The 14618-nt window shown below is 53.8% G+C and overlaps 1 protein-coding gene across 1 annotated transcript in view; it reads left to right on the top strand.

The window, feature by feature from the left end:
* Positions 1–14618, top strand: part of TSC1 (TSC complex subunit 1) — a 43657-nt gene that overhangs the window by 14595 nt on the left and 14444 nt on the right. The window contains exons 3-11 of the mRNA XM_090274940.1: positions 1371–1556; positions 3078–3181; positions 4002–4154; positions 6126–6270; positions 8008–8162; positions 8504–8577; positions 13151–13326; positions 13989–14104; positions 14413–14524. Of these exons, the coding sequence (XP_090131066.1) occupies positions 1451–1556; positions 3078–3181; positions 4002–4154; positions 6126–6270; positions 8008–8162; positions 8504–8577; positions 13151–13326; positions 13989–14104; positions 14413–14524 (1141 nt within the window). The 5' untranslated portion in view covers positions 1371–1450. The remainder of the gene's footprint in view (positions 1–1370; positions 1557–3077; positions 3182–4001; positions 4155–6125; positions 6271–8007; positions 8163–8503; positions 8578–13150; positions 13327–13988; positions 14105–14412; positions 14525–14618) is intronic.

Here is a 14618-nt window from a genome sequence, read left to right as displayed (position 1 = left end):
GAGGCAACCATTCAGTGCTCTCTTGCATTTATACTCCTCTCTCTCCCCCTTCCTCTCTCTCTGAAAGCAATGGGGGGAAAATGTCTTCAGGTGAGGACAAAAAATAAAAAAGCAGGTTCCTGAGCCCAAAATTCAGTTCTGGAAAGGGTCCAAGAAATTGCATTTCTAATAAGCATCCTAAGTGATTTCGGTAGACACCGAAGCTTGCTAACTTGTAGTTTAGGTTATTCAAAGAAAAACAAAGAGAAGGGTTTATTTTAATATAGCTGCAAGCGACATATGTATTCATTGGCCTAGGAACTTGGCCTCCTGTGCTCTGCTTTACCGTGTGACCTTGGCAAGTTCGTTTATCCTTTCTGAGCACCCTTATTCTCATTTGTAAAATAAGGATGATGCCTGCTTGTCTCACAGAGTTGCGGTCAGGGTCAGAACCACAAGCTAGCCTAAGGTTGCAGTGAAGGGCTTGGGGCTTTGCGGTCAGGCAGATCTGGGCTCAGATTTCAGTTCTTCCCTGGTTTTTCTCTTGCTAGCTTTGTGACCCCCAGCAAATAGCCTCGCCTCTGTTTCTATCTCTGTACAAATGAGGACCAAGGAGCTGGTTGCTCAGTATTAGGAAAGCAGTGTATCCGACAGTGTTTGCAAAAGGTGCGTGGTGCCTGTCTGACGGACGGTGGCAGTCATTTCTTGTTTTTGAAAACAGAGCTTTAGAGACCAAAGTGGGGAGAAATACGTAACTGTGTGTGTTTGCTGGGCAAGCGAGCTTTTTTGTACCTAAAGATGCTGCAGCTGTTCCCCTGCCATAAAGACGTGAGTTTTCAAGTTGTACAGGTGAGGTTTGCCCTGATGCCCCTTTCCTGTGGCCAATGGCATGAGGAGTGTACCCTCCAAGCAGAGCAAGGACCCCTGACCCAGGCTAGGTATTGACCTCAGGGACTTGCAACCTAACCAGCCGCACTAGCTTTTAGACGTTGAAGTGATAGTTAAGAAGAAAATACTATGCTTTTAGTTCTTTTTCTGAAAATAGTTTCTCTGCTTCTTAGATCGGCGACTTGAAAAATACATGTAGTCTTAGCCAGAGCCCACGGTGGGGTCAGAAGTGGGGACACCTTGGGTCTGGCTCGTCTGCTGAGGGGCTGTGACAGTGGCCGGACCGGTGTCGGCTGCTGGTCCTCTCCGACGTTGCGTCTGTAGGGCTCCTCCCCCCAAGTGTCTCCCCGATGGGGTCACGCACACGCCGCGGCGGCTTTGGTCCGCACAGCTCCGGGCACACTTCCCACAGCGCCGGACACACGCGCTGCTTGGTCATGTCGGTACTTTTTGTGGGGAAAAACGAGACCATTTTGTCACTCTGTTGTGTTCCTTCTTCTCAGTCTGGTAGTGGCACCGATGAGGAGCCTGCGGAGTCTGTAACGAACGTCCTGGACCCGGCGCGGCACGTCCGTGTGAGAAAATGGCCCAGCAAGCGAATATCGGGGAGCTCCTCTCCATGCTGGACTCCCCGACGCTGAGTGTACGCGATGACATCACGGCCGTCTTTAAAGAGAACCTCAGTGCTGGTGAGCACGCTCATGGCTCCTTAGCTCATCTGCCAGTCAGTCGTCACCCAGCGGGGCTCAGAGCCCTGCTGGCCAGCGAGGAGCGTACAGAACTGGCGGGGTCGCTGCGCGTGTGTCCCCAGCGTTTGGCTGCAGAGTACGCAGACATGTGCACAGAGAGAATGGGGGCCCGTGGGGAGCCGCACGGGCCCAGCACCCGGGTCTCTGCCATTCCTGTTGCATCTTAACCTCCCTGACTCTCCCTACCCAGGGTCCCAGGCATGCGTGTTATCTGTAAATCATGTGATTTTTACTGTGAGAACCACTTAACCTTTCTTGGATCAGAGGAAAACAATTTAAACAGTAGCTGTTCTTGTTTCCCAGGTTGGTAAACATCAAACATTGGTCATAGAAATGGACAGTGTTAGCAGGAGAATACAATGGTGCTCAGCCTGTTTGCAGTATCTGCCATCAGTTTAAAAACACGTAACATTTGCCCTGGCCGGTGGGTCTCGGTGGGAGAGTCCTGTAAACAAAAGGTTGTGGGTTCAATCCCCAGGCCGGGCGCATCCGAGAGGCAGCCAGCCAGTCGATGCTTCCCTCTCCCAGCGACGTCCCTCTGCCCCTTCCTCTTTCTCTGGAAAGCAATGAAAAAAATGTCCTCAGGGGAGGATAACACAGAAAACCAGCCCTCCCCCCAAAACACATACCATTTGCCCACTTACAGGAATCTGTATTTAATTATAGCCTTGAATGAAATGCAGTGAAAGGTTGGAAAAAGCCAAGTGTGCTTCAGTAGATGAAGGGCTAAGTTAACTGCATAGAGCCGCGCAGCAGAGAGCCAGAGGCCAGTAAGGAGGACGGGGTGGGCCATGGGCTCTGGCCCGGGGGGTGTCTGCGCCACTTAGGGAGGGATCAGGGTACCTGCACAGGCTGTGGGTGCATGGCTGTGGGGACCGTGTGTGTGTGTGTGTGTGAGTGTGTATGTGTGTATGGCCGTGGGGGCTGTGTGCGTGTGTGTATGGATGGACATGGTGTGTGTATGTGTGTGTGTGTGACTGTGTGTGTGTGTGTATGACGTGGGGTATGTGTGGTGTGTGGGTGTGTGTGTGTATGACGTGGGTGTGTGTGGGTGTGAGAGAGAGGCTGAGGTACTACAAGGAGAAAAGCGTTTGAAAGGACATGAACCCCAGTGGTCAAGGGTAATCTCTGCGAAGTGGGTTGCAAGGTAGGAGGTGAGGAGACTTCTTATATCTTGTGTATTTTGATGTAGTCTGAATTTTTAACCATAGACATGGGGGTTTTGTAATTGCAAAAGTCATAAAAAAGATCGCATTTTGTGTGTTTCTCTGGCTATTTAGGCAAATAAACTTGGCATTGTCGTAAAACCTACATTAACATGAGGAAAAACCACGGCGCATCATACGGCCGTGGGTCGCACCCAGAGCAACGTTCTCTGGCTCTGTGGCCGGCAGCCCTTGGAGGCGAACTGGGGGGGGTGGAGGAGGCGTAGCTGTGCGAGGCTGCCCTGTCTTTGTCTAGACCGCGGTCCGATGCTGGTGAACACCTTGGTGGATTATTACCTGGAAACCAGTTCTCAGCAAGTCTTGCACATCCTGACTACCTTGCAGGAGCCCCATGATAAGGTAACTGTCGGGGTGTGCAGCGTGGTGGGGGGGCGGCTTCGGCCCCCCAGCTCTGCCTGCCGTGGGTTGTCAGCGCGGACACACCACTTGCAGGACCTGCGTTTCCGGAATAGTTTACAAAATGAAATACATTTTAGAGGCTTTTAAAGACCTCGCTGTTTAAAGGAGCCCTGGAACCCCAGTACTGTAATTGCCTGGGGGCGGGGGCTGCTTCCCAGCACTGGAGGGTCCTTGCGTGCTGCTCTTACGTCACTGTCCTTGACGGCTGGTGCCTAACGGCGCTGTCACGGCAGACGGAGACGGCCTGAGTTCCTGACTTGGAGGACCTGGCTGTTGTCTGCCTTCTACAGTACGGCTGGTTTGTCCACTTGGGGCTGAGTTGTAACTTGTGAGATTCTGCCTGGTTCACATCGGGGCCCAGCCGATGTCCGTCCCCGCTCCAGCACCCTGCCGCAGGCGGGGGACCTGCGGTTATGGTAACAGGTGGCCTATTTGTACTTCAAAAAGGGGTCTGCGCGGCAGTGTCCTCTGGGCCTGCGGCCTCCCGCCTGCCCCCCAGACCTGTGTCGTGGGGGCCCTTGTTCAGACGTGCAGACGGCGGCCCTCTCGCAGGCCAGAGGCAGCCGTTCGGTGTGCCAGCACGGCGTAAGAAGCCTTGAGTGGGATCTCTGTGCCCGCGTGACCCTCACTCTGTGTCGGGGAAGCCTTGTGGGGCCGGGGGCCGTCACTGTCGCCTGCGTTCGCCCAGGGTTTCCCTCGGCTCCCTCGGCCTGCGCCCCTCGATCTATTGATCCGTGTTTTCGTTCTTTCATGTTTCCAGCACCTTCTGGACAAGATGAACGAACACCTGGGCAAGGCCGCCTCCCGGCTGCCCACCCTCTCGTTGCTGGGGCACGTCATCCGCCTGCAGCCGTCCTGGAAGCACAAGCTCTCGCAGGCGCCCCTCCTGCCCTCTCTGCTGCGATGTCTCAAGGTACGGTGTGGGCGAGGGCCGCGCAGTGGCTTTGTGCGCGGGCTTTCTGAGACGCCGAGGGGCTTTGAGCGGCAGGCAGCTAGGTGGTAACTGGAGAGTTGGCAAGCCCCTGGGCCTTCGGTGTTCCTCCCCGGGCGCCGGAGCGGGGACTGGGTGGTCCTCAGTGCGCCGCTGACGGTCGGGCGGCCTCCGTCTGAGCAGACAGCCCTTCGGGGCGGTGCAGCGTTTTCTGCTCGGCCCTCCTCAGCTTTGGCTCTGCTCCCCTTCCCTCATCAGAAACACGGCGGTTTGCCTCGGGAAAGCCCACTCCTCAGTCCCTTCCGACTCACAGAAGGGCCCCAGGGCCCTCCTAGCCATCTGGGGCGCGTCCGCCGCAGCTCCAAGCAGGGCGCCCACTGAGCCACAGCCTGCTGTTCTGCACTGTTTATTCTTAGCTTTTCTGCGCAGTCAAACCCGAGCAGAGGCTTCTGCGTGAGTTTGGACAGTGGCTTGCTGGGCCTCTCCCTGTTAGTTCCTGGGCTTGTTTCCTATCTGTAAAGTAAGAACATGCGGTTGACAGGAAGGGCCCACCCTCACAGAGGCGTGGAAGGCCCAGCAGCCTGCATGGCGGACTGGCAGCGCCGGTGGGTCCTCTGGCCCCGCACCCTGCAGGGTGGCTTCTGTCTCTGCCAGCAAGGGAACGAACTGCTTTTTGATTCCTAGGGCTGAGTGCCACGGAGTCACATGGATAGGGTGTCATAGAACCATGCATGTAACATCGGGAAGAGCACAGGAACAGTTTTAACACCTTAATTGTTCTAAGCAGTCGGGTTGATGAGGGTATAGTCCAGTTTTGAGGCACGCCATGTTGTTCAGGAGGCAGAACTGCCAGTGTTTTCCAAACGGTGAGCCTTGGGCGCTGCCTACGGGCTGTTGCGAAGCCTTCGGTGAGAACCGTGTAAAGTGAGGGTTTGTGCTTTCTGCTGGAACTCATTACACTTTCTCCTGTCCCTGTTTTATGTTCTTCCTAGACGTCCGCTGTAATGAAAGGTGTGGTGTGTGATGTAAAATCTACACGTATTTAAAACTTTATTTTCAGATTAATCTAACAGACTCCTTCTTTACTGGGAGTAATGACTGTCTTAGCCTCCGTGGGAGTCTTAGGGTAACTCTCGTTTCTTAAATCTGAATTCCAGTTACTTGGCAAACAGTCGTGATTTAATTATGGGCCAGGTGAGCTGCTGTCGCTAGTCCAGGTGATTTATTACCCATTAGGTATTCAGTGTCTTCAGTGAGCCCGATGTTCTGTGACTCGGCATTTAAATTACAGACACAGTTGGAGGTCATTACATTGTCTTTTACTTGCCGATTCCGAAGTCTTGTGACCGTGAGTCATTAAGTAGCCTTGTTCGCTCTGCACAATTTCTTCTTAAGGTTGTTCTTCTGCTGCCGCCCTTTAAAAAGTAGTATTTACTCGTCAGTGTGTAGTGTTTTTAAAAATTGATTTAAAAAACTGAATATTTCAGGGTTTGGTTGAAGGAACAAAAACAGCAAATGTTCCTTTGTTTTGTTCACAAGCAGCTTCCGGGGAGGGGGTCTAAATGGGCACGGGAAAAATAAAGACTGGATTAAAGAGGAGCAGCTTCCCCTGCCCCCTCCGAGTGCTCTCAGCAGGACATCCCTGAGCTTCAGGGCTTGGGGGTCGCCCGGCCGAGTTTAAGGCCCCTCATGGATGCGTGCGTCCAGCTGCACCGAGGCGGTCCACGCGGGCTCCTGCAGTCGGGCTGGTCCTCGGCTGTTTCTCTGTGGAGTCTGTTTCGGGGCTGTCCCTCCAGCACCGTGGGGACTTAGGGCTGCAGGGGCAGGGAGGTGAGTCTGAGTGAACCTCTCATTTGAGGTCCCTTGGTGCTCCGAGCCTCGTCACTCGCTGTGTTGCTGGCCCTGATGCTGCGCCTGACAGGCGTTTGTCCCTGCTCGGCCTTCCCTTCGCAGATGGACACAGACGTCATCGTCCTCACGACCGGGGTCTTAGTGTTGATCACCATGCTGCCGATGATTCCGCAGGCGGGGAAGCAGCACCTTCACGACTTCTGTGACGTCTTCGGCCGTCTTTCGTCATGGTGCCTGAAGAAACCGGGTAAGGCTCTCCTGTGGGCCTGTCGTGCCCTCCCAGGTGGGTGTTCTCACTGTGGGTTAGCAGGCTGTGAGCCGCCAGGGAAGGACGTGTAGACTTTCATAGCTGAGAGGGTGCTGTCATTAGCCCGTGAGGAGGTGGCCTGGCGCGTCCTCTGCAGGCAGAAGGAAGCGGCACGACTGGAGGCACCTTCCTTCTGGAAGCTTAAGGGGTTGGTAGGATGTGACACTTCCTGACTTGCAGTGACCTGGAAAGCACCGCCAGCTCGTGCCGTAGCAGGCCCGGCGAGGGCTCTGGAGCATCCTCGCCTTGGTCCCCCGGCTGCAGTGACAGAGCACAGGCTCTGGCTCTGAGAGCCTGTCCATGTGTACGGAGGAGGAGGGAGAACGCAGCATGTCCTCATTCGTGTTCCCGTTTCCAATGCAGCGGGCTTTCCCCGTCTTGGCAGGGAACACGGCTCTATCAGAATGACTCAGAAGCCGCCCTGGCTGGTGGGGCTCAATGGATAGAGCATCGGCCTGCGAACCGAAGGGTCACGGGTTCGATTCCAGTCAGGGCACCTGCCTGGGCTGGGGGCCAGGTCCCCAGCTGGGGGCACATGAGACGCAACCAATGAATATTTTTCTTCTTTCTCCCTCCGTTCCCCTCTCTCTGAAAATGAATAAAATAAAACCTTTAAAGAATGACTCAGAAACTATACGTGCATGAGATATGGAATCTTGGTAATCCCCGCATGCCATGTTCACACTGGAAGGGTGAGATGTGTGAGCCCCAGGCTCCGAGCACGGGCCCACGTGGCGCAGGGGGCTGGGAGGGTCCCTTCACATACGGAGGAGCTGTGTGTGCCTGTGGACTTGGGGGTTTCCACGGGCCCAGGCAAGGCTCGATTAACTGAGTTTCCTTTTTTCCACTCTTGGCTCTTTTCTTTTTTCAAAGTAAGGGAGAACTTTAAAAAAAATTTTTTTAAGGATTTTATTTTTATTTATTTTTAGAGAGAGGGGAAGGGAGGGAGAAAGAGAGGGAGGGACAACAATGTGTAGTTGTCTCTCGCGCGCCCCCAACTGGGGACCTGGCCCGCAACCCAGGCCTGTGCCCTGACTGGGGATCGAACCGAGAACACTTTGATTCGCCAGCTGTGGCCTTCAGTCCACTGAGCCACACCAGCCAGGGTGCTCTTAGCTCTTTTTAAAGCTAATTTCAGGATCATGTTTTTTCACTCTGTAGTTACAAGTTTGCATAGCTAAGACTACATTCTGAATTTAAAGGGTTCTCACACGTTTGTTCGCCATGTTTATGTGTTAGTGTGCACCCAGTGCAGTGCAAGGCACTCAGAGCCCCGAGGTAGGACAGTGCCGTCCTCAGGGGGCACGTGCTGAGCAGGGCGACGGACGAGGGTGATTAGATGGCAGGGCCAGCAACTGTCATGGTAGCGGCAGCTTGGCGGGTGGGAAGTTCCGGGGTCCCCAGAAGCGATGGCTGGAGAAGAGGGCGGAGGCGAGATTGGTCAGTAAGAGCCTCCGGGCCCCGAGCGGCCTGAGGAGCCCCGAAGTGGGGAGCCACTGAGGGGTTCTCAGCAGGGGTGTCTGCCAAGCTCCCACGCACGTTTGAGAACCAGCTTGCCCTGTGGAAGCGAGGCGGGAATGTCCGCAGCAGGCAGTGCTGCGGCAGCTTCGGGCCCACGCGTTGGGCACACCCCAGCCTCGTGTCCACTAAGTGTCCCCGCGACGGTTTCCTCTCCAGGCCATGTGGCAGAGATCTACCTGGTGCACCTCCACACCAGCGTGTATGCACTCTTCCACCGCCTCTACGGCATGTACCCCTGCAACTTCGTCTCCTTCCTGCGCTCTCACTACAGCATGAAGGAGAACTTGGAGACCTTCGAAGAGGTGGTCAAGGTGAGTGGGGACAGTAGACAGGCTGCACATGCCACCTCTGTGTTAAGTGGTGGGCGGGAGTTCTGGGAAGGAATCCCACCTCCCCGCCCCCCAGCCCCAGCCCCACGGAATCCCTGACCTACCTTCTGCCTTTATAGACCTGCCTGTCCTGACCATTTCACATAAACAGAATCACATAATGCGGGGTCTTTCGGGACTGGCTTCTTTCACTTTGCACAGTGTCTTAAAGGTCCGTCGGGGCTATAGCAGGCTCAGCCTTCGTTCTTTTCTGTTGTCAAATAAAACTGGTGTGGAGCTGTAACAGAAGTCAATCCTTTTTCTCGTCGATCGATCCCTTCTAGCCAATGATGGAGCATGTGCGGATTCATCCAGAACTCGTGACCGGATCTAAGGACCATGAACTGGACCCTCAGAGGTACGGAAGCAGCCCAGTGCCGTCATTCACAGAATCTCTTGAGAGGTTCAAAACAGGACCTAGGAGATGTCCTTCCTAGTTACTGGAGAGTGTAGGTTCTTCTGCTGATGGAGTGAGTCCATTTTGAAGGGCTTGTTCAGGGAAAACTTGTGCAAATCTGCAGCCTGTTCCTGGCCACTGGAGAGCCGATGGCTCACTGAGCAGAGTGGAGGCGGCCGCAGCGCAGACGCGTGCCCCGCAGAACCCAGGAGGGCTCCCCGCGTGGTGGGGCCAGCGACGGGCAAGGCATGAGCTGCAGGCTGTGGCTGAAAGCAAGTGGGTGGTGGGGAGTCTCGGTGTCGCGTGTGGGCTCCCCGGTCCCTTTCTCCCCTGCTCTGCCAGGCGACTGCCGCCCTCCGTGGGGCCCTGCGGAGGCTCCGGGCCCGTCCTCGGGTGGCACGACCTGCAGGGCTCCGGAGGTGAGGGTGCCGGGCACAGTGCCACCGGGCTCCTGCAGAGGCTCCTGCTGCTCCTGCTGTCGCGGTCACTGTCCCTTCTCCTCCCTGTGGTGTCACCGTGCATCTTATTTGAAAACCAAGTCAGGAAGCAAAGCCTGGCTCAGGAAAAGGTCGTCCTGGCACTGTCAGGTGGAGGCCCCCAGAGGCGAGCAGCGTCTGAGTCTTGGTCCGGCTTCTCCTTCTGGGTGGTCTGTGGGCACAGGTGTCCGTGAGTCCTGGGAGAGGCGAAGCTGACCCCAGTCAGAGCCCCTGGCAAGGCCGAGGGTGGGGACCAGCAGCTGGGGGTGCTGCCCACATGGCGGCCGAGGGGGAGGCCGCTCCGTCGGCCGCTTCTCAGTGCGGTCGCCCGCTCTCAGGAAGGGTCCGAGCAGAAGCCCTCTGTGCGGCGGGACGGGTGTCCTCAGCTGCCCCGGGCGGAGAAGGGGAGGCGGGACTTCATCAGCGCAGTGAAGACACAGACCCGTTAGCCAGGCCAGGGTCACCTGGCTGCGCTCTCCCTCGGTCCGGAACAGTCCCGTGGCAGCGGGTGCCGCCGAGATGGCCCGCAGCATGCCTGTCACTCGGCGCGTATGTGCCAACTGGAGCAGGTGGCCTCTGAGCCTCGTGCAGAGCTGTGGTCCTCCTCTCCTGGGCGGTCCCTGTGCCGCTCTCCGTTGCAGGGTCTCTGTTTCTGCATCTCCCACCTCCTGTCGCGGCCGGCTTGTCTTTCCGTGGGAAGGGATGCAGGCTTGGACCTGGCGGGGACTTAGGTCGGGGGTCACTGTCATTCAGTGATTTGAGGGTGTTCTTCCATTGCTGGCTGGCTTCCAGTGTTGCTGTTGAAATCAAAGGCATCTGATTTCTGATTGTATTTGCTGTATTTTTCCTCTATGGGAGCCTGCAGAATCTTTTCTCTGTTTCTGTAATATTCTGAAATTTCCTAGTGAGGTCCCTTGGTATGAGTCTATTCTCACTGTTCAGTCTGGGCTGTTTTTCTGTAGACTGGGAGCATGGAGATGAGAATCTGTTGTATTACTAATTGCTTAGAAACAAGTATAGCAAAACCGTGTTGTCTAAAAGAAAGACAGTTTATCCTTGAGCAAATAAATGTATTAATTATTAGGGCTTTGTAGAGCATTGGGCAAATACTGAAGAAGTAAAAGAAAACGAGAAACATCACCCATAACTTCTTTTTTTTTTTTTTGAGGGCTCTGCCTTTATTTGATAATTTGTTCTTTTAATTTGAATTATTAGTGTGATTATAGCTATTTGTGTATCTCTAAGTAGTTTTGTATCTTTTATTTATTTAAGATTATATCATGAGCATATTATGTCAGTCTTTGAAAGCATGATTTTATTTTATTTTTTTAAATATGCTTTATTGATTATGCTGTTACAGTTGCTCCAATTTCTTTTCCCTTTGTTTCCCTCCAGTTGCCCCCCCCTTAGTCCATGCCCATTGGTTGTGCACATAGTTCTTCCCAACCTCTTCCTGTCTGCTCCACTCCCTCCTACTAAGCTCCTTAATTCCTGTACCATCTCCCTCCCTTTCTCCCCTTCCCCTCCCCACTGACCTCCCCCCAAAATGTTCCCCGTACCTATAGTTCTTTTCCCACTCTTGTTGCCTACTTAGTCTGCCTTTGTTTCAGTTCCCTAGCTTCTGTTGTTGGTGGTTGTGATACAGTTTTCATTTTAATGTTCATAGTTTGATCCTCTTTCTCCTAAAGAAGTCCCTTTAACATTTCATGTAACAGCGGTTTGGATCTGATGAACTCCTTCAGTTTTACTTTGTCCTGGAAGCACTTTCTCTGCCCTTCTATCCTGAATGACAGCTTCTCTGGATAGAGTTATCGTGGTTGTAGGTTTTTGCTTTTCATGACTTTGAATATTTCTTGCCAGTCCCTTCTTGCCTGCAGAGTTTCTTTTGAGAAATCAGCTGATAGTCTTACTGGGACCCCTTTGTATGTAATTCTCTTTTTCTCTCTTGCTGTTTTTAAGATTCTCTCTTTATCCTTAGTTTTTGACATTCTGATTATAATGTGTCTTAGAGTGGTTCTCCCTGAGTCCAGTTTATTTGGAACTCTGTGTGCTTCCTGGACCTGTAAGTCTATTTCCTTCCCCAAGTTAGGGAAGTACTGCTTCATTATTTTTTCACATACTTTTTCAATTTCTAGTTCTTCCTCTTCTCCTTCTGGAAACCCTATGATTCCGACTTTGGCCCACTTATAGCTGTCCCATAGGTTTCTGAGCCTCTCCTCATTTTCCTCATTCTCATTTCCTCTTTCTGCACTGGCTGACTGTTTGTTCCTTCCCCGTGTTCCAATTTGTTGATTTGATCCCTGGTTTTCTTTCCCTCACCACTAGTTTCGTATGTGTTTTCATTCATTTCAGCAGGACTAGCCTTCGTCCCTTCCCCGTCTTGTTTAAGATCTGCTGTGAGGTCTGTAAGCTGTCTTATAACCAAAGCTCTGAACTGAGCCTCAGAACGATTTCCTATCTGCTGAGATGTTAGATTAGGTATTTGCTTTCTGGTCAGCAGCGTCACCAGGATCTCTGTCATTATCCCTGCCATCCTCACAGTTTTGTATTTACCTTTGCTTCCTGGGCAGGGCTGTCACACCTCCTACGCTATAGGGGGTGGAGCCCCGTGCATGTGTCACTACTGAGCGACCCTTCTCACCACGCTGTGGCGCTTTGTGTGGGGGCGGGGGCCCAAGATGGATTCCTGCCGTTCACTCTCTGCTGAGAGACCGGGAGCCTCCTCCTCCATCCCCACCCCCTCCGGGCCTCACAGTCCGAGGCAACAGGGGTCTGCCTTCCCCGGTGTTGGAATCGCGAGCTGGTGGGTCTGGTCTGCAGCCGGGGGTGCTCCTCAGCCGCTTCTCGTCTCCCCCTAAATACGGGCGTCTGTGCTCACTGCCGCCCCGCTGCCGCCGCCGCCAGCACAGCCTGACCTCTCCGCCCCGGCTTCGCCCCTCCTACCCGTCTGGACAAACACCACTTCTTTGTAACTTCATACGTTGGACTTCCACTTATTTTCTGGAACTTCTGATAATTTCTGGTTTTGCGGTAGTTGTATTTCTTAGTCGTGGAGGAAGACGGAGCGTGTCAGTCTAGGCCTCTGTCTGGGCCGGAAGTCTCCTGTGTGTGTTTGCCTCTGGGTCTTAGGTAGAGCTGTCGCTCCTATCTGGATGAGTATTTCTTCTTTATATCTTTGTTTGCTGGACTTCCATGCATTTTGATTTTCTGGAACTACTGGTTGTCTCTAGTTTTGAGGTAATTGTGTTCCTTCTTAGTTGTGGAGGGAGACAAAGCATGTCTGTCTAGGCCTCCGTCTTGGCTGGAAATCGAAAGCATTATTTTAAAAATCAACTTTAGTAAGGTATAATTTGGATACAATAAAATTCTTCAGTTTTGTTAAATTTTGACAGAAGTTGCAGTCACAATAGAAGAATGTTTTTGTTGCCCAGAAAGTCCCCCTGGGCCTCCCTTACTCTTTGGGGTCACTGACCTGCTGAAGGCCGGCCTTTAATTTCTCCTCTGCAGAATGTGTCTCTTTGGCTGGACTCTGGGTTACGGGCCGTGCTTTGCTGAGCTCTGGCGTGCATCCCGGTGTGTGTCTGTTTCCACAGGCCACATGCTTAGCAGTGACAGCGGCTCACGTAACAGGAACCTTTAGACAATTCTTTAACTCTCCTCGAGGACTTTCTCTAGGCTGAAGTCTGTCTGCACTGCATTGTGGTCTAGGGACGGCCGAGAGTCCGAGGTGTGGCGGGGAGGCCTCCATCCAGGCTCACTCCGTGGCGGTTTGCAGCCCCGATTCCGTGGTTACCTTTGCTCCACAGGAGGTTTTCCCCCGGTGACCACTCTGGATAGTTTGTGTTCTCTTTGGAGGTGATGCCTAGTCTTCTGTGGATGAAGCGTTTCTTTCTGATCAGTTTCTGGTAACTTGACATGGCTGCTCTAAGTGGGGAGGACCTCGGCCTGTGGGATGCCGCTCCGTGCGCGGCCGTGGTCCTGCTGGAGCTGGCGCGCTTGTGTCTGTGGCTCGTTGGCAGGCCACGGCTCGCGTTCTTGACTCTCTTTGCCTTTTGCAGGTGGAAGAAGTTGGAAACCCACGACGTTGTGGTCGAGTGTGCCAAAGTCTCTCTGGACCCCACGGAAGCCTCGTGTGAGGACGGCTGCCCTGTGCCTCGGCCCCGCTCAGCCCGCTGTGCCCCCCGCTCCGCCATGGTCACCGCCAGCCCTCGCACTGACGCACAGAGCAGCTATGGTAAAGGGATGGGGTGCTTCTCGGCGCCACCCCGTTGCCTCTGGGAAGCGGGGGTGATTTTTTTTGACTTGACTTTTCTTTTCTTAGAATGAGACTTAGTTCAGCTCCTAGGAGCTGTTTCCCAAATATTTAAATTTGAATTTGCCTCCATTTTGTCCTGAGTAATTCCTTCTTCAAGTTTAATTTAGTCCCATGTCCTTGAGCTCCTCCCTGAGGGATCGCATGCCAGCAGGCCTGATGTGTCTTCAGTGCTTAAGGATGAAAGTGGATTTAAGGCTCCACCTCATAAGGGAACATATCTGCTTTTCAGACGCTTCCAGTGAGGCTCTGTGGGCGGTGGCCCTGACACATTCGAGTGAGGGGACAGTTCAGAGCTGGGTTAGTGTGAGAGCCCAGGCTTATCTGTAGGCAGCTCCCAACGGAGGGGCCCTTGGCTGCGCCTTTTCAGGGGTCCCAAACCCGGCCGGCAGCAGGCCTTGCTGAGCTGTGTCTCTGCAGAGTGCTTTGAAATGTTCCTTTGTCCCCAGGGGTGTCAGGGGCCCCTCAAGTATTTCTTAAATGCAGAGACCTGAATATTATTGAAGGTGCAGAGGACAACACTTTGTTTTCAGAATAATCAGAAGGCACACGCTAACACTGCATGCTCTTCCCCTTCTCCGTAGGGGGCGTGACTTCCACCCCTCCCTCCGTGGCTCGGCCGGTGTTGTCCAGCACACCAGGGCAGCTGCCTCCACCTCTGAGCTCCCCCGTGACGCGGCTGTCAACAGAGCCATCGCAAGTACGGTGCCCGGTAGTGTGCCCGCTTGCTTCGCTGCCGCTGCTGAAGCTGACGGTGTGGGTCAGGGGTTAGCATACGGTCTGGGAAACTCGCGCCCTGCTCATTTCAGAAAGTTACCTTTAAGGGTGTGTTATGTTGACAAAACCCACTTGGGTTTCTCTTGGGGTCTAGGCTTAGGAAATGCAGCTTGTTGCTTGGGAGAGATTGGTAAGATGCCTTTCCAGGCCGAAGGACCGTTGGTAGTGGCTGTGACCCTTGGGCGGCTTGGTGTTCGTGCCTCACTGCTGACGTGCCTTTTCACTTCCAAGGATGCGCTCTGGAGCCCCTCTGTGGTCTGTGGCATGGCCACCCCGCCCACTTCTCCTGGCGCTGTCCCGTCTGACTTCCCACACCCTTACAGTAAAGTCTTCGGTGCAACTGGTACGTGTGTCTTAGGTTGGACTTGGGAGGTTACTTGGGCCTGCCTTTTATGACCAGGAACTGTCTCTTGATCTGACAGTGACTTTGGCGGCCA

This window comes from Furipterus horrens, unplaced genomic scaffold (assembly GCF_987537825.1).
Source record: "Furipterus horrens unplaced genomic scaffold, mFurHor1.1.pri manual_scaffold_4, whole genome shotgun sequence".
NCBI classification, from domain to species: domain Eukaryota; kingdom Metazoa; phylum Chordata; class Mammalia; order Chiroptera; family Furipteridae; genus Furipterus; species Furipterus horrens.
The sequence above is the reverse complement of the archived record's forward strand: the minus strand, read 5'-3'. Positions and strand labels throughout refer to the sequence as shown.